This window comes from Mixophyes fleayi, chromosome 4 (genome assembly GCF_038048845.1).
Source record: "Mixophyes fleayi isolate aMixFle1 chromosome 4, aMixFle1.hap1, whole genome shotgun sequence".
NCBI classification, from domain to species: Eukaryota; Metazoa; Chordata; class Amphibia; order Anura; family Limnodynastidae; genus Mixophyes; species Mixophyes fleayi.
Window position 1 is genome coordinate 20,141,980 of NC_134405.1, and position 27,078 is coordinate 20,169,057.

At 45.3% G+C, this 27,078-nt stretch overlaps 1 protein-coding gene across 1 annotated transcript in view; it reads left to right on the forward strand.

Moving 5' to 3' along the window:
- Positions 1-27,078, forward strand: part of DNAH2 (dynein axonemal heavy chain 2) — a 92,178-nt gene that overhangs the window by 19,618 nt on the left and 45,482 nt on the right. The window contains 19 exon segments of the mRNA XM_075206423.1: positions 1,995-2,197; positions 3,586-3,715; positions 5,344-5,526; positions 8,965-9,179; positions 9,260-9,406; positions 9,797-9,953; positions 10,840-11,079; positions 11,319-11,507; positions 14,343-14,490; positions 14,698-14,890; positions 15,159-15,359; positions 15,566-15,722; positions 15,868-16,042; positions 16,117-16,280; positions 16,411-16,572; positions 16,784-16,887; positions 17,030-17,186; positions 17,347-17,429; positions 17,622-17,802. Coding sequence (XP_075062524.1) covers positions 1,995-2,197; positions 3,586-3,715; positions 5,344-5,526; positions 8,965-9,179; positions 9,260-9,406; positions 9,797-9,953; positions 10,840-11,079; positions 11,319-11,507; positions 14,343-14,490; positions 14,698-14,890; positions 15,159-15,359; positions 15,566-15,722; positions 15,868-16,042; positions 16,117-16,280; positions 16,411-16,572; positions 16,784-16,887; positions 17,030-17,186; positions 17,347-17,429; positions 17,622-17,802 — 3,189 coding nt within the window.

Consider the following 27,078-nt stretch of genomic DNA (forward strand, 5'->3'; position numbering starts at 1 on the left):
ACTGGTGTGAGCCTCAGTGTGAGCCGAGTGTGAGCTGGTGTGAGCCCAACTTCTCCTGTATGCTGGTGCAGTCTTCTGTTCCTCCATCTATTCCGCCACCCCAACCTATGGAGCTATAGGTGCAAACAAAGGGGAATTTCCGCTGAACCTTGGCCATCTTGCGCACTGTAAATGAGGCCTATGGAGGGCAGTTTCCAAATCAGAAAACAAGGTGTTTGCACTTACGTTAAATCCTTTTCTCTCATTCCGCTGGCGGAATAAAAGCCCCGGGGTATAGAGGGTCGAGGCAGGATTTTGAAAGTTTAAAATGACTTCACTAAGTCTGAACTCCTTCACCTTCTATATCCCCTCCCTGCAGGGATATCCATTATCTAACCATGCCCCGAACGAGGAAGTAAAGGAAATAACCAAAGAGAGAGAGAAAGGGATAAAACATTCCCCCAAAAACATAAAACTTTTTACAGGAGAGTAAAGAGTGGTTGCGCAGTGTCCCCCAACGCATTCAGAGAAGATGATTTAACGTAAGTACAAGAAATCCAGTTTTCTCTTATATTCTATGGAGATCACTAACAATGGTAACTTTCCAAAGCTGCCCATAAGAGGTGGGTACTCCCTGGAGTTGCGGTGCACAGCACCGTCCGCCCAATACTAGCATCTTCTGTTGCAACATATGAACCGAGGACCAGGTGGCTGTCTAACACAGCCGCTCAGCAGAAGCTCCAAGCTATACAGCCCAGAAGAAACTTGCAGATCTGGTAGAATATGCTTCTAAACTGTGGGGAACAGGTTTCCCCAACCCAATGTGGTAACCCATCCACAAAATCGTCCTCCTAGCTCTTCTCCCTTGGATGGAACACTGCTGACAATACCGGAACATACAGTTCCGCCCAATGCATGATCTTGTTGGTTTTTGCTTTGTTCCTCACTGATAGTTGGTGTATGAACTGCAGCAATGTCTGACTGAGTCTTTATGGGCTTTCCCCACCACGAAAGAAGTCCTCTGACTAGGGTGTTTAGGACTGCTCTTAGTCCTAGCAGATTAACTGAAAGCCATGGGTTTCTAATGTGTGTGCCATCTCTCGCACATGAACCTGAAGTAAGACTCCCATCCTGATCAAGAGATTGTCCAGATAAGGAATGGTCGAGATCCCTACGAAAGAAGAACAGCCATGGCCGTCATGATCTTTGTGATCACCAGATAAGCAGACGGAATGCAGAGCCGACATTGGAAGTGGTGAGACTGAACTGCGAATCTGATGGCCTTCAAGTTCAGAACATGCAATAAACCATCCTTGAGGTCAATAGATTCCATTAACACATCCTGTTCTGTGCTGCATATGACAGATGTCAGAGATTCTTTCTTCAACCTGTCCACAAAAATCCGAGTTTTCAGTGTTCTGAGGTTCAAATTGGGTCTGGCTTCTGGAACAGGAAAAGATTTGAATAGAGCCCAATTCTGGTACTTCCTCAGGCCATATCTGGGGCTGTCTACGGCCATCAGGCTGTACAGATGCCAATGGCTGCGTCAGCAATGAAGAGAGTAAATGAAGTAAATAAAATAAACTCCCTCGCTGCCATAGGCAGCCCAGATGGAAAGCACCCTACTCTGGTGTACAGCTTAGGAAGGGGGGTGAGTTTAAGACTTGGTAAAGAAATTGCCAGGGCCCTCTATACCCAATTGTCAGTGTCCCCAATAGGATATAAGAGAAAATATGTTGCCTGGTACATATTCTGTTTATTGATATACATATGTATCTGTAAGTGTAGCGAATATAAAAAGCCAGTTAATATTTTACAGCTGACCCTGGGTATCCGATAAGATTAAAACTATTTCTTCTCCCACCAACTGTCCTCTGTATGTGTTGATGAGAACCATCCAGTGCGTGCGGAATGTGTCTGGACAGAGACACTTGTAGGTAGTGAGAGGGCTGTATTGAAGCTTCTGGTCAGCAGAACGTAGCGTGTTGTGATGAGTTGTGTGTCTTGTGTCCTAGGTGTGTTTGTGTCAGCAGCAGTTCAGACGCTGGGAGGATGGACAGCAAACCCCACTTCCCTGCTTCCCTGGGCAGGCCGGACCGCAGATCACCCAAAACTTGCTGGAGATCGAGGAGACGTTTCATAAGAACTTACTAATTCTGAAGTCGAAGAAGACCATACTGGATGTGAAGAACACGTTTTGGCATGATGACTATAACAGGTAGTTGTGGTACTCGTATACACAAAAATCTGCTCCACACAATTGTCCCATTCTACTATACAGAAATATCTGCTCCACACAACTGTCCCCTACTACTATACACAAATATATGCTCCACACAACTGTCCCCTACTACTATACAAAACCATCTGCTCCACACAACAGCCTCCTACTACTGTACACAAAAATCTGCTGAACATAATTGTTCCCTGCTGTTCCACACCAGTACCCACTAGTATCTTACATAACTGTCCTCTGCTGCTCCACGCGCCCCTTTCCTCTGCTGCTCCACGCGCCCCTTTCCTCTGCTGCTCCACACAACCCTTTCCTCTGCTGCTCCACTTGCCCATTCCCTAATGATCCACACGAACCTTCCCTGTTACTCCACACAACTCTCCCCTGCTGGTCTATGTCAGTCTCCTCTACTACATTACACAACCCTCCCCTGGTGGTCCATGTAAGTCTCCTCTACTACATTACACAACTCTCCCCTGCTGGTCCATGTCAGTCTCCTCTACTACATTACACAACTCTCCCCTGAGGTCCATGTCAGTCTCCTCTACTACATTACACAACTCTCCCCTGCCGGTCCATGTCAGTCTCCTCTACTACATTACACAACCCTCCCCTGAGGTCCATGTCAGTCTCCTCTACTACATTACACAACTCTCCCCTGCCGGTCCATGTCAGTCTCCTCTACTACATTACACAACCCTCCCCTGAGGTCCATGTCAGTCTCCTCTACTACATTACACAACTCTCCCCTGAGGTCCATGTCAGTCTCCTCTACTACATTACACAACCCTTCCCTGAGGTCCTTGTCAGTCTCTACTACATTACACAACCCTCTCTTGAGGTCCATGTTAACCTCCTCTACAACATTATAGAACCCTCCCCTGCTGGTCCATTTCAGTCTCCTCTACTACATCACACAACCCTCCCCTGCTGGTCCATGTCAGTCTCCTCTACTACATTACACAACCCTCTCTTGAGGTCCATGTCGGTCTCCTCTACTACATTACACAACCCTCCCCTGCTGGTCCATGTTAGCCTCCTCTACTACATCACACAACCCTCCCCTGCTGGTCCATGTTAGCCTCCTCTACTGCATCACACAACCCTCCCCTGCTGGTCCATGTCAGTCTCCTCTACTACATTACACAATCCTCTTCTGAGGTCCATGTCAGTCTCCTCTACTACATCACACAACCCTCCCCTGCTGGTCCATGTTAGCCTCCTCTACTGCATCACACAACCCTCCCCTGCTGGTCCATGTCAGCCTCCTCTACTACATCACACAACCCTCCACTGCTGGTCCATTTCATTCTCCTCTTCCCAGTAATTCCCAGTCTTCCATATTGCCCCTCACACTCTGTCTCTCCCGGCAGATTCCGTGCTGGTGTGAAGGATTTGGAAGTGATGATGCAGAATCTCATCACAACGGCGTTTGAGACAGTTCGCGGAGTGGAGCAGGGTGTGGAGCTGCTGGACGTTTTTCACCATTTGTCAGCTCGAGAGGTAAGTCTGGAGCAGGCCTGTCTTATGGAGGAGAGATATAATGAGGGATGGACAAGCAAGGCAGATGTGAGGAGCAGTTTTATGAGAAGAGCCTGGATTACATAAAATGTAACGGCGGAGATGAACCACACGACCCATATATGTTTCTCAAGCATGTTTAAATTCCCCTACCACCTCTGCTGGGAGGCTATTCTACCTATTTACTACCCTTTCAATTATGCCATTGTTCCTCATATTTCCATGGAAATAAAACAAATATGGGCGCCATATATTTCTCTAAATTGAAATATCATATTTATTAAACTAAAAACTAAAACAATTGCACAGAGATCCCAACAGTTGATAGGAAATAATATAAACAGTACCTATCACTTATAAAATGTATGTAAACATATATGTCAGCACATTTAAATCCACCAAACTTTAAAACAAAATTATAAAACTAATTTGTAATAATAAAGTCTCTTGCCATACGATTTTTATAGATCAGAGGGTATCTAGAGATATGGGAGGCTCACGCGTGGCATGTTGATTAGGGTTAGTGGTATACCCGGTACTTGTCCAGAGTGAGGGGCAGCAGCACGGTGGCTAAGTGGTTAGCACTTCTGCCTCACAGCACTGGGGTCATGAGTTCAATTCCCGACCATGGCCTTATCTGTGTGGAGTTTGTATGTTCTCCCTGTGTTTGCATGGGTTTCCTCTGGGTGCTTCAGTTTCCTCACACACTCCAAAAACATACTGATTGGTTAATTGGCTGCTATCAAAATTGACCCTAGTCTCTGTGTGTGTGTGTGTGTGTGTGTGTGTGTGTTAGGGAATTTAGACTGTAAGCTCCAATGGGGCAGGGACTGATGTGAGTAAGTTCTCTGTACAGTGCTGCGAAATCAGTGGCGCTACATAGATAAATGGTGATGATGATGAGGGTCCAGCTCACTTGTATGTCATCGTTAGTTCTAATTTTTAAGTGCTCCTTCCTCCACACCTAATGATGGCAAAATGTTTGTACTACGGGACCCAGCTAAATAGATCTGATCGGACCACTTTCTAGCTGTAATGATGTCAATTGGAAAGTCTTACCTGATTGCGAGGCGGTTGCTGCTTAAGGAGTCCATGTCCCCTTTCTTCTTCTCAGCGCTGACCAATTCTTCTCTTCGTCAGGGTCTCTCCGAAGTGTCCGGCATAATCCTCTGCAGGAGTCCTGAATTAAAGGATTGTGCTGCTCGGTAAACATGTATTAAAGACACCACTTAGAGACTTCTAAATTCTCTTTGTTAGGAATCCCGATCCAAATGTCTAGTATGTGCAGTTCATCTACCGCATACTTCCAGTCTTACCGTACAGTCCGATGAGGGTATGGTGAGATTGGACCATGAGATGATGATGTAGAGAGCTAGAATCAGGATCATTGATGGTTGAGCCAGAAGATGAAGGTTTGTGGTAGGAGATAAGGGTGTGATGAAACCGGATCACATACAAACATTGGATTGTAAATAAAATACTGTCGTCTTTACTTACTTCTGGCTTACTCCAGGCGGACAGTGAGCTGTGATTTAAGTAAGAGTAAAGGATTTTTGAAGTCATATGACACAATCTTTATTTAGAATTGTATTGCTTTTGTCATCTTCCAGGCCATAAAGCGTATGTTTGATAAGAAGACGGTGCAAGTGTATGAGCTATTGAAAAATGAACTCGATCTGGTGAACAAGGAACTGGGGAGGAAGATCCCTACGGTGCCCCCTCACATGTGCCGATGTGCCGGCCAGGCGCACTGGGTGCGGGCCCTAAGACGTCGCATCGACAGGCCCATGGAGGTGGGTCCTTGTTAGAAGTCAATGTTTAATTTCACTTAAATATATATATATATATATTGCATATTATAATTGTCCGGTATAGTAGATGTTTTATTATTATAATCCGGTATAGTAGATGTTTTATTATCATTGTCTGGTAAAGTAGATGTTTTATTATCATTGTCTGGTATAGTAGATGTTTTATTATCATTGTCCGGTATAGTAGATGTTTTATTATCATTGTCCGATATAGTAGATGTTTTATTATCATTGTCTGGTATAGTAGATGTTTTATTATCATTGTCCGGTGTAGTAGATGTTTTATTATCATTGTCCGGTGTAGTAGATGTTTTATTATCATTGTCCGGTATAGTAGATGTTTTATTATCATTGTCCGGTGTAGTAGATGTTTTATTATCATTGTCTGGTATAGTAGAAGTTTTATTATCATTGTCTGGTATAGTAGATGTTTTATTATCATTGTCCGGTGTAGTAGATGTTTTATTATCATTGTCCGGTGTAGTAGATGTTTTATTATCATTGTCCGATATAGTAGATGTTTTATTATCATTGTCTGGTATAGTAGATGTTTTATTATCATTGTCCGGTGTAGTAGATGTTTTATTATCATTGTCCGGTGTAGTAGATGTTTTATTATCATTGTCTGGTATAGTAGATGTTTTATTATCATTGTCCGGTGTAGTAGATGTTTTATTATCATTGTCTGGTATAGTAGAAGTTTTATTATCATTGTCTGGTATAGTAGATGTTTTATTATCATTGTCCGGTGTAGTAGATGTTTTATTATCATTGTCCGGTGTAGTAGATGTTTTATTATCATTGTCCGGTGTAGTAGATGTTTTATTATGATTGTCTGGTATAGTAGATGTTTTATTATCATTGTCTGGTATAGTAGATGTTTTATTATCATTGTCCGGTGTAGTAGATGTTTTATTATCATTGTCCGGTGTAGTAGATGTTTTATTATGATTGTCTGGTATAGTAGATGTTTTATTATCATTGTCTGGTATAGTAGAAGTTTTATTATCATTGTCTGGTATAGTAGATGTTTTATTATCATTGTCCGGTATAGTAGATGTTTTATTATTATTGTCCGGTATAGTAGATGTTTTGTGATAGTTCTATGCTGTTGTGTCCTGCGATAGAGTAACACTACAGGCAGTGACACAACAATTTTTACGCACATACACATAATGCAGGCACAAGGCTCCGTGTGTTCCCTGTGCAATCACCTGGATACTCCATTACCTTTCCTGGTGATCCTGCACGTCTCCCTCCATATACTGCCATTGACATTCTAGCTTACCACTAATATTAAGGTTAAATGTTAATTTCGCTGAAGGGTAAATGCTTATTTTTAGTGAATTTAATACGGGTAGGGTAGCAGCTGTAAAATGTAAAAGCATTGAAGCGTTAGCCTGAGTGACAGGGTTCATGAATCCATGAGCCTCAATGAGAATGTATATCAAGGGAGGAGGAAGGGGGGCCTCCATTAAAGAGGCCGTAAAGCAGAGAGCAGAGCTGTGGGATCCATTGGAGGTAAGTTATGGATGGAAGAGGGTAGTAAGACTATTTTCAGCATTTAGATGTAATTGCCCTATCCTCCTCCATGATGTTGTGGTCCAGAATAACAGACACCTTCCAGTTAACTCCCAGATAAATAACTTTTTACTAAGTGGCAATGACAGAGTTACCACCAGTCTAGAAAGTGTAATGACAAAGTGTTGCATGTGTGTATACTACACATGTCTAAGCCGTGTAGTATGTGCAGTGATCTGTCGGACACGCGCAGATAAGAAGCACATAGGTGGTAGATTGATGACGTAGAGACTGGAGACTTCCACTGTATAAATACTGCTGCCAGGATTCCCAGCACACTCATTCGTGTAGGGGATTAGCATACGCTGCGTGTAAAAGTGAATTGACAGTGACAGCGGATTTCTCCTGAGCCCACAGCCAGTGCTGTACTTTCTGTGTACTGTGCTTGTACTACACAATGTACGTTCCTGGTGGCCCTTGTCTGTCTTTTTCAGTCTCTCTTTGTATTTTTTACTGTCAGCCCCGTGGAGAGGAGATGCAGATTAGGAATTTAATGCAATAAAAGATTAAAGAAAAACAAGCGGTGAAGCCAAGAGAGGGAGGGAGAAAGAGAGAATTTGAGATTAGTAGAGGGCAGAGGTAGAAGGAGAGAAAAGGATGTGGGAATTAATAGAGAGGACAGCAGGATGGAGGGCAGAAATTGTGTATTGGAGCAGAGTAGACTTAGAGGTAGATAGAAAGAATGTGAGATTAGTAGAGGTGGAGGGAGAAGGACAGAATGGGGAATTAGTGGAGTGGAGGAGGGAATTGGAACGAATAGGCAATTAGTGGAGAGGAGAGGGAACTGGGGGACACAATAGGGGATTTGATTAGAGTAGAGGTGGAGGTAGATAACTAGTATATAGGTTTAGTAGAGAGAGAAAGGGAACGCAATTAGTGGAGAGGAAAAGGGAATGGGGGATAGAATTGGGGTTTGGAGGAGAGTAGAGGTGGAGGTAGATAGATAGATAGATAGATAGATAGAATGTGGGATTAGTAAAGAGGGGACGGTAAAAGGACAGAATTGGGGATTGAAGGAGAGTAGAGGTGGAAGTAGATCGATAGATAGATGGATAGATATGAGATGGATAGATATGAGACAGATATATATGAGATAGGTAGGTAGGTAGATAGATAGATATGAGATAGATAGATAGATAGAATGTGGGATTAGTAGAGAGTGGGATGGTAAAAGGACAGTATTGGGGATTGAAGGAGAGTAGAGGTGGAAGTAGATAGATAGATATGAAACAGATATATATGGGATGGATAGGTAGGTAGGTAGATAGATAGATAGAATGTGGAATTAGCAGATGGGTGGATGGAGAAGGACAGAATGGGGAACTAATGGAGAGGAGGGTGGAGGACATAATTGGGGATTGGAGGAGAGTAGAGGTGAAGGTAGATAGAATGTGGATGGAGAAGGACAGAATGTGGAATTAGTATAGAGGAAAGTAGAGGTGGATAGATAGATAGATAGATAGATAGATAGATAGATATAATGTGGGATTAGTAGAGAGGGGATGGTAAAAGGACAGAAATGGGGATTGGAGGAGAGTAGAGGTGGAAGCAGATAGATATGAGATAGATATATTTGAGATAGATAGATATAATGTGGAATTAGTAGAGAGCTGGATGAGAAAGACAAAATAGGGAATTAGAGGAGAGGAGGGTGGAGGACATAATTGGGGATTGGAGGAGAGTAGAGGTGGAGATAGAATGGACTGATGTGACACATGGGCGTCGGAAGCCATATCTTTGTAAGATGTGGATAGAGTCAATAAGGTGAGAAGGAAGAGTAGTAGATAACTGGAGTCACAGACATTAAGCTTTATAACCTCCATGATTCTCTACCGATAGATCCTGGCTAATTCCCACTTCATGCCCCGCATTGGACTGGGAGAGGAAAGTATTCAAGAATACCAGCAGCTAGCACAGAAGCTGGACGAGCTGGTGAGGAAGATCTTCAGCGAGTGGTCTCAGTCATGTGACAAACAGGCCATGAAGCGCCTGGATGTCCCACTCATGATTCGCAGCCAAGAGAAGCTTGGCATGCTTGATGTAAACTTTGACAAGTAAGTGATCTGGGGTGTGTAGCCTGGAAGTCAATGTCCCTGGGGACCTTCCACTGAACTGTGCTGCATTTCACACGTAGGAATCTGCTGAAAACGTTTGTGGAGATCAACTACTGGGAGCGACTTCTATTTGAGATCCCTCACTATCTGGTGGACATTTATCAGAGAAAGGAGGACCTCAGAAACTTACGTGAGAACGTTCTGCTCGTGGTACGGGCATATAACAGGTGAGATGCGTTATTTCTTTTAGAAAGGTGTTATACTCACTTCATCCATACTGATTGTCTGTGTCACTTGATGGAGAAAATTGTGCTTTGTGATGTCAACTTCTATTAATGGTTAAAATTGTCTCAGAGGCTTTTAAATGTGTTGAAGTTAAAGTAGTGTTTCTTTGTCCGTGAGATTAATGCAGTTCATTCTCTATTTTAGTGAAAGTTAGGGGAGGATGCTAATGTATCATAAGTGAAACTAATATGACTGTGTACAAGATGGGTAGAAAAATTCTTATCTTCTCTGTATGACCAAGGTATCCATGCTGGATTGCATAAAGCGTCATAACTTACTTTAGAGACGTAAAGACTCAGTACCATCTTTAACACATTTTATCATCCCCCCAGGATCATAGCAGCACTTTCCCCAGAGGAACGGGGTTTGTTCAGGGAAAGGATACGCTTTTTGGATAAAAAGATCCAACCTGGTCTTACCAAGTTACATTGGTCATCTAAGGGAGCATCCGGTGCCTTCATCAATGAATGTCTGCTGCAAGCAAGCAAGGTGAGAGTTTCTCAGTGACCCTCTGCAGAAGATAGCAGTCAGGGAGAAGGGAGAACACTAAGCATAAGAGCAGTCAGGGAGAAGGGAGCACACTCAGCATAAGAGAGCAGTCAGGGAGAAGGGCACTCAGTCAGCATAAGAGAGCAGTCAGGGAGAAGGGAGCACACTAAGCATGAGAGCAGTCAGGGAGAAGGGAGCACACTCAGCATAAGAGAGCAGTCAGGGAGAAGGGAGCACACTAAGCATAAGAGAGCAGTCGGGGAGAAAGGACAACACTCAGCATAAGAGAACAGTCAGGGAGAAGGGAGCACACTCAACATTACAGAGCAGTCAGGGAGAAGGGCGCCCAGTCAGCATAAGAGAGCGGTCAGGGAAAAGCGGGGGCACACCTGGCACAACAGAACAGTCAGGGAGAAGGTAGCACACTCAGTAGAAGAGCAGTCAGGGAGAAGGTAGCACACTCAGCAGAAGAGCAGTCAGGGAGAAGGTAGCACACTCAGCAGAAGAGCAGTCAGGGAGACAGGAGGACACTCTGCATAAGAGACAGGTTAGAGAGAAGGGAGCACACTCAGCATAAGAGAGCAGTCAGGGAGAAGGGAGCACACTCAGCATAAGAGAGCAGTCAGGGAAAAGGGAGTACACTCAGCATAAGAGAGCAGTCAGGGACCAGGTAGCACCCTCAACATAAGAGAGCAGGCAAGGAGTTCTCACACCTACTATATGAGTGCAGTTAGGGAGAGGAGCGCATGTATACGAGAGCAGATAGGGAGAGGGATAGGACAGCATTGAGAGAGCACACCCAGTATAAGAATGCAGCCAGATAGATGATAGGGTCACCTTTGTGAAACAATAGCCAGAAATGTAACTTTATTATCCCGTTATCCAGATCCAGCAAATTGTGGATAATTACAAGGCTTCCAACTTGAACATCTCCCACTGCGCCAAGATGATTAGTGAGACATTGCTGCTTCATATTGATGGCAGACAAGTCTTCCGAGACCTGGAATTTCAGGAGGTGCAGGAGGAACACCGGAGGATAGTTCATGGCCGCCTTAAGACCCTACATGATGAAATTTGCAGCCTCATGAGGACCACCTATGAAGTTTTTAGGGCAGATGGACCTGAGGTAGATATGGCCCAGTAACCAGCACCAATAATTGGGCTGATTGGAAGGTCACATAGCTTCATTGAGTCCACCAACAGCCATGGTGTAAGCCAGGTTGCCTGTACGACCATTGATACATTTTCTTTATTGATCCAGACCTATGCACCTGGCAATGTATATACTTTTAGTTATATCTGGTACTTTAGGCCTACTTTTTAGGGCTATGTAAATTAATGAATAATGCGTTTTCCCACCGGCAGGTCCAGCATTACTGGATAAGCTACACAGAGAAGATGGACCGTCTGATTGAAGAGGCCTTTAGGCTCAACATCAAGTGGTCTCTTCAGGAGCTATCAAAGGCCATCAATGGTGACAGCAAAACCACCCAGAGCCCCATATTTCGGGTCATGGTGGTCCTACAAAATGACTTCCCCGGGTCCACGGCTGAGGTATTGGAGAAGAGGACAAGCAGTTGTGCTTCCATACCGTGAACCATATCTTACACTTACTAGGCACAATGTTGATGTTTGTACTCAAGATAAATCCTTTTCTTTGATTCAATTGGTGGACACTGCAACACTCCGGGAGTCTGGTCTAGGAGTTAGGCACTTAATTTTAATCTGCACCAATCCTGAATACTCCTCCACTTCTGAATCACCTTCTCTCAGAGAACTCCAGTTATTTACTAGCCAAGCCCCAACTGGCAGGATAGAAAAGAACAAAACAAGAGAAAAGAACAATTGGCCCCCAATGGAATCTGTGTAAAGAGTTTAGCATAAGTACAAAAATTCAGTTTTTCTTTTATCCAACTGGGGGACACTGCAACCATGGGGATGTTCCAAAGCTCCCCTTAGGGGATGGGGGGTTACACAATGATATTGCTGTGCACAAATCTACATTCACAACTAGCTTCTTTGGACGCCAACACATTGCATTGATAAAATATTGTGAACGTATGGACTGAAGACCAGGTGGCTGCCTGACACTCCGAATAACTATTTTCTGATTTAGGTGGAATTTTGACACCACCTTAGGTAAAAAGGAGGGCTTTGTTCGCAGGAAAGTCCTGTTCTCATGAAATATAACATATAGAGATCTGCATGACAGATCTCCTAGTTCGGAAACTCTTCTCGCAGAAGAGATCGCCAAGAGAAAAACATTCCATGTAAGAATCTTTAATTAAACAGACTCTAAAGGTTCAAATAGAGAATTTTGTGAAGCTGTCAAGACAAACAAAATAGGTCTTGGAGGAGTGTAGAGAGGCTGAACATTCAGTACTCCCTACAAATTGTCTGTACTTCTAGTACAAGAGCCAATTTCTTTTGAAAGTAGACGGACAGGTCAGGGATCTGAGCTTTTCAAGTCTCAAGCCGCTGTCAAGACCCCTCTGCAATAATATATAAAGGAGGGCCAATGTAAAAAGGTATCAAAACCTTTTCTTTTGTACCAAGATTTATACATTTTCCATGATCCACAGATGACCCTCAGCCAACAGAAGACAGCTTGACATGTTTGTTGGTCAAACGGTGGTCTAATCTGCTCCATTTAGTAACTTGATTGGAATGCTTTTAAACGAAAGTGTGCAAACGGCACTGCCTTGGAGATTGAGACCATTTTCCCCAGGACATTCATGCATAATAGAATGGATATCTGTTTGAGAGCCAAGAGATACTTTATTCGTCTCTGTAGCCTGTAGGTTCTTGTCTTCCAGCAAGAATATTCTCTGATGTCTGGTATCGAACAAGAGCTCTAAAAATATAATTTGCTAGACAGGTACCAGGTTTGATTTCTGGTATTTTATTATTCCCCCATGGAACTCTAGAGTCTGAGCCGTCACCTGCAACTGGGTCTGGAGAAGAGACAAGCTTTGATTTATCAGGTCATCCAGGTAGGGAAAAACTGCCGCTTCCATTGATCTTAAAAGAGCAGCCATAGCCAACCATCATTCTTGTGAATACCCTGTGCGCAGTTACCAGGCCGTAGGGTAGAGCCTGAAATTTAAAACGGTGAGCTTTGACTGCGACTCCGAGGAGGCACTGATGTCCTTCTCAGATTGGTACTTGCACTATGGATCTTTGATGTCGAAGGAGGTCAAAACTTCTCAAGTTCCATGCTGGTTATGACCGATCTCAAAGACTCCATCCTGAACCTGTCAACCGGAAGCTGGGCTTTAGGGATTTCAGGTTCACAATGTGCCAAAAGGTAGTGTCTGATTTTTAGACCAAGAAAAGATTGGAATGAAAACCCTACCTTCTTTTCTCTACCGGAACTGGGATGTCTATTCCAGACGAGACTTAAGACTGAACAACATCCTTCAGTGCCAGTGTTTTTGTCTTATTTCCTGGAAGGCCTGTAATGAAAATCCATCTGGGTGGGGGCTTCAGGAGGCCCATGGTGTAGCCTTGATCCATGATTCCTCTCACCCAGGCTTCCAAAGTGGAACCGAAGCATTGATCCCGGAAGAGAAAAAGTGTGACTCCCACCACAGAACCTCCTCAGTACCCATCAAACTGATTGCTTATCTGAGGGTTTAGATGCTGGTCGCTTAACCTACCAAGCCTGTTACCCTCTTTGATGTCCTCCACACAGAACCAAAGATTGTCGTCTAGAATTGGAGTGGAGACTCGCACCTTTCCATATCCTCACCAGGTACAGGATAGAGCGTCTGCAGTCTGCACAAGATCTGAAATGTCACATCACGTCTGGTACAAGCTTCACTTAGTATCTATCAATTAGAGAGAGGACAGAAAATAAGTGGATTGTTTCTCTTTCCTTTTAAACAGCAAAATATCAGGAGTTTGTGGCTCTGCATGTACTTGAATGTTTAGCTCATCATATGTTCTGCACTGAGTCATCGACCACCTTCCTTTTGGATGGATCCTTCACAAAAAGGGGTATTTTCAAAATCATGCAGATAGAGTAAAACTCCCGCAGAAATACCTTTCTGAAGAGGATATAGGAGAGGAGGTCTGGTGGGCTTTGTTATGGAAAAAGCCTGCCAAGGAGGAGGTGCTGGGGATAAGCTCCTCCTCCTAGGGCCCAGTTCAGACATGGCTACTGTCCTCTTCTACACCAGCCTTTGCCATAGGTCACTTAGTTTAAAATGGAATTCTCTGATATATAAGAAGGGGAATCTTTAGAATTTGTGCAGGTTCAAATAAAGTGCCTAACTCCTGGATCCATCTCTATACCCCAAGGTATCAGTCTCCCCCAATTGAAAAGAAAGGCAAAATATATTCCTTTCCAGTTGGAAAAGATGTTCACTATATTGCTTATTTTGATAGGTGGAGTTCTCCCCCACCCTCTCACAACTGGCTAACATCGTAAATAGCGTGTGCTCGGAAATTCTTGTTACTGTGTCCAGTTTCAGAAGACTTCCTGACATACTGACCAAGAAGAAATCTCAGCAGGATCCCATACACAGCATTCTAGGTGAGGGTCAACAATACTGTTAGGTGAAGATGTTTAGATTGAGCGGTGACTGGAAATCACATCCATGCATAATCTATGTGCAGATACCAATACACAAGAAAGAAGTGTAATTAGTAATATTGTATGGGACGTTGACATAGGCCGAGGATGAGCAGGAAACACTTTATTGTCTGATTTTGTGGAGCCTTATCTCCCCTCACCTTCCAGAACGTGATGATGAGATCAAGAAGATACAGGCTCAGATCAGTGGGGGAATGGCTGCCAATGCCTCTCTCCTCCAGGCTTACTTGAAGACTTGGGACTCATTCAGGATGATCTGGGAACCGCAGAAAGACACTCTGATACGACGCTACCAGCGCCTCAACCCTATCGTGTCCGCATTTGATGCCGACATTGCTCGGTGAGAATCCTTACTTTCCATACGTTCTTTTACTGAGCTCCAGCTTGGTCCTGTCCAATTGTCTAGTAATCTCCAGGTCTGTTCATTCCAGTCAGCTAAAGGCATTCAGGGACATATTTAAAATTGAGGGTCCCCCTTCCCCATCTTTACCTTAGAGAATAATTGGGTGCAGGTCTGTCCTCTTTACATTTCTGCAGAGTGACAGGTCTCCTCTTATGTGAAATCAGCAGGTTCTTCCACTGCTCCTGATAATCAGTTGATCTTGTAGGTACACCGAGCTTGCTAACAATGTTCAGAAGCAGGAGACAGTGCAGAACATCCAGTTTGTGATGCTGGACTGCAGTCACCTTAAGTTTGCTCTAGTCCAACATTGCAATGAGTGGCAGAACAAGTTCACTGGCCTGTTGAGGCACATGGCAACCGAGAAACTGATGGAACTACACGCCTACCTGAGGGATAATGCAGAAAGGTGAGTGTTCCATTGTCCACCTCTTGCTTGAGAGGTGGTGGAGAAAGGTTCCCTCTTGATACATTTTTCTTGTTCCTTTCTTCCCTGTTATTTCATTTCTCATTGGCTTTCGTCCTCTTTGTCTCTATTTTCTATCTTTTTTCTTTCTTGTCCTAGTTACGTTCCTAACTCATTTCTTTTCATCTTCTGGTCATATTCCCCATCAGGGTGATGAAACTTCCCCAGAGTCTGGAGGAGCTGGCCCAGAGCCTGACCCTATATGACACTCTTCAGAGTGAGCTCTCTAAGGTAGAGAGTCAGATAATGCCCATCCATGACCAGTTTGAAATCCTGAAAAAATATGAGGTTGTTGTGGAGGAGTCGGTGAGTAATTTTAGATCTCAGTGAAGTGTTCTTACAGCTTGGAGTATTAGAGTGAACATTAAAGTGTCACTTTAATGTTCTAGCTGACCCTTTGTGCCAAGACTATAAAAGTAAGATGCTTATGAAAATACTTTGATCATCACAGGTACTGCAAACGTTGGACTCCCTGAACAAAGCATGGCTGTCCTTCCAGCAAAGTCTCATAGACAGTGAGTCAATGCTGAAGAAAGCCAAAGAAAAGTTCAAAAGTGGCCTGATCCACACAGCCGATGAGTTCAAAAAGAAAGCCCGCTCCTTGCTGGAGGATTTCGCCGGTAAAGGTGAGTATACAACCGTGTATGTATCTCCATTGGTGAAAGGACCTGTAAGTCCTGAACATCTCCTGTTCCTGCAGGTCCATTCTCCAGCTCGGTGGGATGCGATCCAGCTCTGGAGCAGATAACTGCAAACCGTCAGATGATGAACACCCTGAAGGAGGAGGAGAGCACCATTCGCTCTGGTCTCAGCATGTTCAAGATAGAACAGCCATTCTCCAAGGACATCCAGGCCCTGGAGAAGGTGAGTGGGTGTGAGAGGGATATGGTAGACGATGGAATAACAGTATCTGGATCACAGAGGTTGTACTGCTGTACTCACTCCATTTGCAAGACATCCCTAGGTCTTACTACTCTCTCATCACTCTCCACAGGACCTGGACTCTCTGCAGCTGGTATGGGAAGCAACCAAAGAGTGGGAACAGAACTGGCATGAGTGGAAGTCTGGACGCTTCCTTACTCTCCAGACAGAGTTGATGGAGACCACAGCACAGAGTCTGTACAAGAGGCTGACCAAGCTGAGCCGAGAGTTGAAGGTAGGGTGTGCTCTGTGTTACTATAATCTACGGTATGGATAGGCGATGCTGGCCACTTGTGGACCTTCTATGTAGGCATTGTACAATTACGATATCTCTTTCCAACCAGTTTCAGTTTATTCACACTTACTTGGTAGCTTTGTTAACTATTTGTAATACGTGGTAAATTATTATGCAAATTGTTATGCAAATCTACATATTCTATTCTTAGGATAAGAAATGGGAGGTGGTGGAGACTTCCAGGCACCGTATTGACCAGTTCAAGAGAACCCTGCCTCTTATCACGGACCTCCGGAACACGGCACTGAGGGACAGGTAACAGCTGGTCGTTTGTGATCTATTTAGGTGGACGGCACGGTTACTGTACTTGAATACTAAAGCACAATATAAGGAAAACGTAAACTCTTCATTTAGAATATGATCCCATCTGACTACACTCTGAATCCTCATTTCACAGGCACTGGACACAAGTGAAGCAAGAGGTCCAGAACACCTTTGACCAGGGAGCGGACGACTTCACATTGGAGAAAATTGTGCAGCTGGGTTTGGACCAGCACGTGGAAAAGATCAACGAGATCTCCACAGCAGCCACAAAGGAGTTGTTCATTGAACAAGTAAGATCAACATTTGTACCAATGCAATCTTCTCTTATGTTATACAGTTGTCCAACTCTTAACTTAGTTATCAAACCGTGCTACCAAAATGAGAGCAATATTGAGACATGACGTGTCCTATCAAAAACTGAAACCTTCTCTCTTCTCATCTCTTTTAAAGTCTCTGGAGCATATCTCACAAACCTGGGAGGAGGTGCTGCTGGACATTGTACCCTACAAAGATAAGGGTCACTACCGACTGAGGTGAGTCATCCATGTTCGTTTTGCTAATGTCACAATATACCAGTGAGGAAGTTGCCACAGACTACCTAGAACAATTAAATTATTACTTTAATGACTGCGATCAAGAGTTGAGTCCAACAATTTTGATGGACCACACCATGACCTAGTATTATAGGATCCTTAACTCCTACGTAACTTATTTTCTTTCACCAGAGGGACCGATGATGTATTCCAGGCATTAGAAGATAACCAAGTCAGTCTAGCCACCATGAAGGCTTCCCCATTTGTGAAAGCTTTTGAAAAAGACGTGGACAGGTGGGAGCGGTGTCTGTCACACATCCTGGAGGTTATTGAGATGATCCTCACCGTACAGAGACAGTGGCTGTATCTGGAGGTAGGTGTCACGGGCACTAGCAGTTTTACCCAGCATTCACCAGATGGAATTTCACTTTACCAGAGGCGCGGAGTCTAACACAGTGGCTGGTCTTCTCCAGGAACTCCCGCAAGAGAGTATGGTTTTAGCGGCTGCCACTGTGCAGGTCGCGGCCCTCTGGGAAGTGTGGTGAATATACGGAACTGTACAACTGAATAGGAAAGGGAATGATATGGAGAGACGACTTGTCCAGGTGCAGGTATGTAACCAGGTAGCGTAGAGTGGTCTGCGGCTAGCAAGATGTACCACTGATATGGAGAGACGACTTGTCCAGGTGCAGGTATGTAACCAGGTAGCGTAGAGTGGTCTGCGGCTAGCAAGATGTACCACTGATATGGAGAGACGACTTGTCCAGGTGCAGGTATGTAACCAGGTAGCGTGAAGTGGTCTGCGGCTAGCAAGTTGTACCACTGATATGGAGAGACGACTTGTCCAGGTGCAGGTATGTAACCAGGTAGCGTGAAGTGGTCTGCGGCTAGCAAGTTGTACCACTGATATGGAGAGACGACTTGTCCAGGTGCAGGTATGTAACCAGGTAGCGTGAAGTGGTCTGCGGCTAGCAAGTTGTACCACTGATATGGAGAGACGACTTGTCCAGGTGCAGGTATGTAACCAGGTAGCGTGAAGTGGTCTGCGGCTAGCAAGTTGTACCACTGATGTGGAGAGAAGACTTGTCCAGGTGCAGGTATGTTACAAGGTAGCGTGAAGTGGTCTGCGACTAGCAAGTTGTACCACTGTTATGGAGAGACGACTTGTCCAGGTGCAGGTATGTTACCAGGTAGCGTAGAGTGGTCTGCGACTAGCAAGTTGTACCACTGATATGGAGAGACGACTTGTCCAGGTGCAGGTATGTTACCAGGTAGCGTAGAGTGGTCTGCGACTAGCAAGTTGTACCACTGATATGGAGAGACGACTTGTCCAGGTATGTTACCAGGTAGCGTGGAGTCGTCTGCAGCTGGCAAGTTGTACTACGATATGGAGAGAAGGCTTGTCCAGGCGCAGGTATGTAACAAGGTAGCGTGGAGAGGTCTGCGGCTGGCAAGTTGTACCACGATATGGAGAGAAGGCTTGTCCAGGTGCAGGTATGTTACCAGGTAGCGTGGAGTGGTCTGCGGCTGGCAAGTTGTACCACAATATGGAGAGACGACTTGTCCAGGTGCAGGTATGTTACCAGGTAGCATAGAGTGGTCTGCAGCTGGCAAGTTGTACCACAATATGGAGAGAAGGCTTGTCCAGGTGCAGGTATGTTACCAGGTAGCGTGGAGTGGTCTGCAGCTGGCAAGTTGTACCACAATATGGAGAGAAGGCTTGTCCAGGTGCAGGTATGTTACCAGGTAGCGTGGAGTGGTCTGCAGCTGGCAAGTTGTACCACTGATATGGAGAGAAGGCTTGTCCAGGTGCAGGTATGTTACCAGGTAGCGTGGAGTGGTCTGCAGCTGGCAAGTTGTACCACTGATATGGAGAGAAGGCTTGTCCAGGTGCAGGTATGTTACCAGGTAGCGTGGAGTGGTCTGCAGCTGGCAAGTTGTACCACTGATATGGAGAGAAGGCTTGTCCAGGCGCAGGTATGTTCCACAGCAAACAGAGAGCACGAGTAGAAACCGGAAACACCTCGGAGTCACAAGGGAATGAGAACCAAGAACAGGCAACGGTAATAGAGTAACAGGTGCCTTAAGTAGTGAGAGGTGATTGATTGACCAATGAGACTATGAGCAAGGTTTTAACAGTCCGTGGTTTCTGCACATGCGCAATCCTTGGTCAAGATGGCGGACGGCCGCGGCGCAGAACAGGCGCCGGCAAGAGAGAGAGAGACCCATGTCCCAAACCAGAGGCACTAACCGTCCGGTGAGTGACAGTAGGTCAACCCACATACAGATCAAATGTGAAGACATGGCATGTTCTCCTTGGGAACCTTCTGCTGAATGGGATTCGGGTCTCACAATTGCCTCTATGATCTTGATCCTGAGAGCAATTGGTGGAGGAATTTCAAGACCTTTTAGGAAGACCCCTTTTAGATAAATATGTAAGCTCAGAAAAACAATTTTTACAATGTAGCTCTTGGCATATTCTTGCCAATGGCAACTCTGCCATCACTTGCAAAATGAAATTGACATATACTAACAATAATGACTAAAATGACAAGAGCCAGCTTGTGTGCTCATCTGCCATCTACTTGAAGCTTAAAATTATTTTTGAAAGTGTTGAAAAATACAATATTTAACCAAAATAATGGCTTGCCTTTGTGTTTTATTTCCCGTATTGTACAGTTTGACTGTGTAACAGCATGATATTCTGATATCAGGACACAGTGCCCTCCTGTGGCATTCCACAATATTACAACATCATATCTTTTTCCAAAACAATTGCCTGTGTTGTTTTGTTTTTCAGAAGTAAATTATAACATGGGACTGTTTCTTTGGCGTTCTCATACATCCAATTGGGGAACACTGGGATATAGAGTTGAAGGTGGGAGATTGGGGGGTATAGACATGCAGTTGGGAGATTGGGGTGGGAGATTGGGGAGTATAGAGGTACAAATGGGAGCTTCAGGGGTATAGAGGTGTAGGTGTAATAAAAATTCCCGCTTGGACTACTGCAACCTCCTCCTTACTGGCCTCCCCCACTCTCATCTCGCTCCCCTTCGTTCTGTCCTCAACGCAGCCGCTAGGCTTATCTTCCTTTCTCGCCGCTCCTCGTCTGTCTCCCCCCTCTACCTATCCCTTCATTGGCTCCCCTTCCCCTACCGAATCCTCTTCAAGCTCCTCACTCTTACATACAAGGCCCTCGCCAACTCCACTGCACCCTACATCTCCACCCTCCCCTCTATTCATGCTCCATCCCGCCCTCTCCGATCTGCCAATGACCGTCGCCTCTCTTCCCCCCTGATCACCTCCTCCCATGCGCGTATCCAAGACTTCGCCCGCGCTGCCCCCCTCCACTGGAACAAGCTCCCTCCCTCTATCAGAACTTCCCCTGATCTGTCCAGTTTCAAACGGGCTCTAAAAACCCACCTTTTTCTTAAAGCCTTTCAGTCTCCCACTTAATTTCCTAACTTACCTTCTACCTCTTCCCCTTCATTCCCTTTTCCTTATCTCTCCCTCTCTCCCCCGTGTCTCTCTGTCTGTCTACCCCACCCCTTAGATTGTACGCTCCTCTGAGCAGGGTCATCTCTTCTCCTGTCCTCACCACTCTTAACTCGGCTCTCCAGCTACCTAGCCCTCCTCCTTCGAGGACCCTCTTCCCCCCCCCCCCCCCCGTCCCCTCTCACCCCTTCCTCTCCCCTCTGGGGGTTTCCCTGTCACCCGGGCCCTCCCTCTCAGGCTCAGCCGTATGCAGGACCTTCCCCTCGCCCCTCTAGCTGTGCTTTGAGATCACCGAGTTACTGTGCTTATTGTTTACTGTACTGTACTGTCTCCCCTTGTATTGTAACTTTGTTTGTCCCTGTATGGCGCTACGGACACCTAGTGGCGCCCTATAAATAAAAATTAATAATAATAAATAATAATAATAGGTGGGAGATTGGGGGGTATAGACATGCAGGTGGGAGATTGGGGGTGGGAGATTGGGGGATATAGAGTTGAAGGTGGGAGTTTGGGGGGTATAGACATGCAGGTGGGAGATTGGGGGTTATAGAGGTGCAGACGGGAGCTTGGGAGCTATAGAAGTGCAGGTGGGAGATTGGGGGGTATAGAGGTGCAGGTGGGAGATTGGGGAGTATAGAGGGCAGGCCGAGATTGGGGGGGTATAAACATCCAGGTGGGAGATTGGGGAGTATAGAGGGCAGGTGGGAGATTGGGGGGGTATAAACATCCAGGTGGGAGATTGGGAGGTATAGAGGTGCAGGTGGGATATTGGACACTATCTCACACAAAGTCTAAGCTCCTCCACCTCTATATCCCATAGCATGAATTACATCAGTTTTATCAAAGTGCCGTAGGAGCAGGGCATGCTTTTCTATAGTGCTGCCTATTAATAGTTTATTTTTATAAGTTCTATGTCATTCAGCTGCAGGAACAAGCCGCGTTAATGCCAACATCACCACTATACTCGGAGTGGGTTCCTGTCCGTTTGAATCCCCCCCTTGGTGAGCTCATCTCTCTCATAGGACTAGAGCTGCCAGACAGAGACCTACAGCTGCTTCTCCTCCTCTATCTCTCCTACCAGGGATGCTATAGAGTGAATATTGGTGTAATTTCAGCATGTGGGGTCTTGTTTATGTTTTAGTGTCACTTTCTTTCTGTCAGTTGTGTATTACACCTGTCCACCTTGCTCATCTTGTTCTGTCATGTCAGTCAGAATGAGAAGATCCACATCTGAATCTGGTGGGGCAACATCAGTGTCATTTTTCACATGTTCAAAATGTCATGCCAAGTTACCTGGTGGACAGTCTGGTGCAGATGGTTTATGCACGGAAATGGTTAGCCAGGTTCCCTGTCCTACCTTCATGAAGGATCTTGTGTGGGACCAAAGTTGGCCCAAATCTGTCGGCGGTTTAGTGAGGGTTTCCTCTTCCTTAGAGAGGATCTTAGAATCTACCTCTACAACAAGATCAGTCCTAGTAGGGATCTGACCTTTCCTCTCAGGAGGAAGGAGAAATGGCCCAGGACTGGGACATTGAGGACTCCAAGTATTTTGACGAGGATTCCTCTAAGAAAGATGGGGTAGTAGACTCGGTGCAGGCAGTGCGAATGGCCCTTAACATGGAAGATGATGAGCCGGCGTCTCCAGACTTATTGTTCGAGAGGAAGAAGAAACACTCTTGTTTCTTTATCTTCCTCTCCTCAACTAGAAGATTTACTATGTGAGGAGTGGACCAATCACACAAGAGGTTTAAGGTCTCACGCGGACTGAAATTATTTTATCATTTTCCGGAGAAGGATAGGTGGATGCCCCTATAGCATGTTTGTCAAAAGCCACAATGATTCCCACTCTCACAGATGACTCGGATAGTAAATATGAAGCCATTTTAAAATCTATATACAATACATGACCAAGATTATTTGGACAGCCAAACAGCGCATCCATATGTGCTTGTTGAACATTTCATTCCAAAACCATTTCCAGTAATATGTAGTTGGTCCCCCCCCATTGCTGCTGTAACAACCTCCACTCTTCTTGGAACATAGCTAAAGGGATTTGCATCCATTCAGCCACAAGAGCATTAGTGAAAAGTTGGACACTGTTGGGTAATAAGGCCTAGGTCTCAGTTTGTGTTTCAATTCATCTCATCAAGGTGCTCGATGGGGTTCATGTCAGGGCTCTGTGCAGGCCAGTCAAGTTCTTCCACATCAAACTCGGGAAACCACTTTTTGATGGACGTCGCTTTGTGCACGGGGGCATTTGAATGCTGAAACCAGAAAGGGCCTTCCCCAAACTGTTGCCACAAAGTTGGAATCTCATGATTCTCTAGAATGTCATTGTATGCTGTAGCATTAGGATTTCCCTTCAGTGGAACTAAGTGTCCTAGACCAAGCCATGAAAACAGCCCCAGACTATTTTTCCTCCTCCACCAAACTTTACAGCTGGCATAATGCATTAGGGTAGGAAGCGTTCTCTTTACATCTGCCAAACCCAGATTCGTTTATAGATCACCAAATGGTGATGCGTGATTCGCCACTCCAGAGAGCGCATTTCCACTGCTCCAGAGTCCAGTGGCTTTACACCACTCCATTCAATGTTTAGCATTGCACGTGGTGATCTCAGACATGTCTACGGCTGCTTGGCCATGGAAACCCAATACATGCTCATGATGAACAGGTCTTGTGCTGATGTTGCTTCCAGAGGCAGTTTGAAACCCTGTAGTGAGTATTGCAACCGAGGGCAGACGATTATTATGCACTATGCACATCAGCATTCAGTGGTCCTGTTCTGTAAGCTCTCTGTGGCTTTCCACTTCGCGCTGAGCTGCTGTTGCTCCTAGATGTTTCCACTTCACAATAACAGTACTTACAGTTGACTGACTTGTTGAACAGGTGGCATCTTATGACACTGCCAGGCCCACTCATAGGCAAAATGAGGGGGGGGGGGGTCCTAGTGCCTGGAAACCCCCCACCTAAGCCTGGGACACTGTATAATTGAGGTGGCTGAACCCTGCCCCAGCTTCACATGGCTCTGCTTGAAAAGGGAGAGCTGTGTGTACCTAACAGTAGTGCACGCAGCATTGCCCATGTATATTATGGGGATAGGAAGAGTTGGAGAGCAGCCAAGCACTGTCTAAAATTATAGCCACGCCCCCATGCATGCTTGTCATGCCCACTGGCGGTATGTTGTGGAAACCCCCCTCTACAAATCCTGCGTTTGCCCCTGCCACTCTACTGCTAATGTTTGACTCTGGAGATTGCATGGATGTATGCTTGATTCTATGCCCCTGTGGCTGATGTGGCCAAACACTCTAATTAGATGGGGTGTCCACATACTTTTGGCCATGCATTGTGTGTTGCTGCAGGAACCTCTCGTAGAGAATTTGAGTAGTCGCTTGGATGGTCAAGGGAAGATTGAAATATTTCATTATAACTTCAGTAATTTTAAAAGGAGAAGATTTGGTTGAAGGAATGGAGTTATTTCATATTCACAGTCCGCTGATAGCAAGATATAAATTCTTGAGCGCTCCAACGGAAAGCATAATACTTTATCACTGTCTCGCTAACAACATTACTAACTGCTTGGGACTCGTTATCGGGATTAATATTGTTTGGGGAAATACCTTCCTAATTACCACCTTCAGTAGAGTTCCTGAGAGACACTTTTTAGCTAATTTTATTCACTTCTCTGCTGCTAACACTAATGTTTGACGGTTTTGACATTTATCTAGAGTTTCATAGCTCTGCCTAAGCGCCTTTAAAGTCTTGTTTATATTGTCTGATAATTTTACCCACTTACTTATTACATCATTTCACTTTTACATAAATGTAAAGAGTTTTTTATGATACACATTGGCTTAGAGACAATTTTCTGTTCCATTGTTACAATTCATTAACTCACAGTCCCACTGTGTATTTCCTTTCAAACCTCTCGTAGGTCCATGTATGCATCAGCCGTGGTTAACACAGTCATAGAAAAGTGGAACAGCTTTCAGGAGAGCTGCAGTCGAGTAAACCACCATCAGGATTGATGACATTGGTTAACCACATCAGGGAAGCATCAGCGTATCTAGGAGGTGCTGCTCTTGGTTGGTGGTAGAATTTTGGCCTCAGTGGTCGGATCGTGACGTACGTTCTGCCTTAAAGCTTGGAAGACAAACACTGAATATTGGAGGACTCACGAGTCTCTTCCGTTTGTGGGTAATGTACTGTTTGGCCCTGAACTTGATAAAATTATTAGTAAGGCCACAAGTGAATGCAGCTCTTTCCTCCCGGTTAATACTCCCAAAGCAAGAGGTCCTAGATTTCAGTCATTTCACATCTCAGGAATTGTCAATTGAAGAGGACAATACTTTGCCCCACAGCATAGTGGAACACGTGCTTGGTCAGATAAAAGACCTGTCCCCAAACCTTTGTATAAAGAATCAGCATGATGGGCATTCTGCCCACCCTGGAGGGCCTGTGGTTTGAGCCCGCCTGCTTATTTTCATGCCCAGGTGAGAGCAACTCTAGATCAGGGTTATTATTATTATTTATTTATAAGACGCCACAAGGTTTCCGCAGCGCCAAACAGAGTACAAACAATGAACAGTACAGGGAATAACAGTACAGAACAATAAACGAGAAGTACCAAGACTTCAGATGCTCCAGGAAAAGCAAAAATATTGAAGTTGGAGCAGAAGAGAAGGTAGAGAGACAGGAGGGAGGAGGGCCCTGCTCATACGAGCTTACATCCTAAAGGGAGGGCAAACAGACGATCGTCACAAAGGGAGTCAGAGGAGGGGAGCAAGTGCACCCTCTTCAAAGGAGGAGCCAGGAGATGAAAGCGAGCATGGAGAGAGAGGGTTAAGTGGAAGGCTGGTAGGCTTTGAGGAAGAGATGAGTTTTGAGTGCCCGTTTGAAGGAGCACAAGTTAGGGGATAGACGGATGGAGGGAGGGAGGTCATTCCAGTGCAAGGGGGCAGCTCGGGAGAAGTCTTGAATTCTGGAGTGGGATGAGGTGATTAGAGTGGAGGAGAGGCGACGGTCATTGGCCGAACGCAAGGACCGGGCAGGAGTGTGGATGGAGAGGAGATTGGAGATATAGGGGGCAGTAGAGTGGGAGAGGGCCTTGTAGGTGAGGGTAAGAAGTTTGAAAGGATTCGATAGGGGAAGGGGAGCCAGTGAAGGGCAAGGCAGAGAGGGGAGGCAGAAGAGGAGCGGCGAGAAAGGAAGATAAGCCTCGCCGCCGCATAGAGTATAGAACGAAGGGGGGCAAGGCGAGAGCGGGGGAGGCCGGTGAGGAGAAGATTACAGTAGTCCAGCCGGGAAATGATGAGCGCGTGGATAATAGTTTTGGTTGCTTCATTAGATAGGAAGGGCCGGATGCGGGCAATGTTGTGAAGTTGAAAGCGACAGGATTGGGCAAGAGATTGAATGTGGGGGGTAAAACAGAGGGAGGAGTCGAGGGTGACATCATAGATAGTGTTAAGTCAAAAACACTCTTTGACCGCAGGCCTACCCAGAGACAAAACAAAAAGAATAGCTGTGCAGAAGGCCATTCATTCTTTAGTCTCCACAGAGACTGTCATTCCTGTCCAAAAAGAGCATAAAAGGTTACAAAAATCCAGTTAGACAATGCCATGGTACTGGAATATATTAACCATTATGGAGGAACCAAGAGCTCCCTGGAGATGAAACAAACTAAAAGGATAATGCTCTGTTTGGAATGAAACATTCCAGAAATCTCAGCGGTCTTCATTGCGACAGTGGTAAACTGAGAAGCAGATGTTCTCAGTAGACGTGTCCTACACCCCAGAGAGTTCATCCAGACCTATTTCTTCAGAACATCAGGAAATGGGGTCAGCCAGATGTCGACACGATGGCATTTAATTTGAACCACAATGTGGAGCATTACTGAACAATAACAAGGTATCCAGAGGCAATTCTGGTAGAGGCCATGTTGCTCACTTGAAGATTCTTGTGGCAAAGGTCCATCTGTGGTAAACAGATGGACTCAAGATGAGAACAGGTCCACCGTGGCGGCTTCCCAGGATGGGACCTGTTAAGTCAGGGAATGTTCCAACATCAGCATTTAGCTCATCTGGCTTTAAAGTCATGGCTGTTGAAGGCCAAGGGTTTTTCTGACAACATGGTGGAGACCATGCTGAAGGCTAGA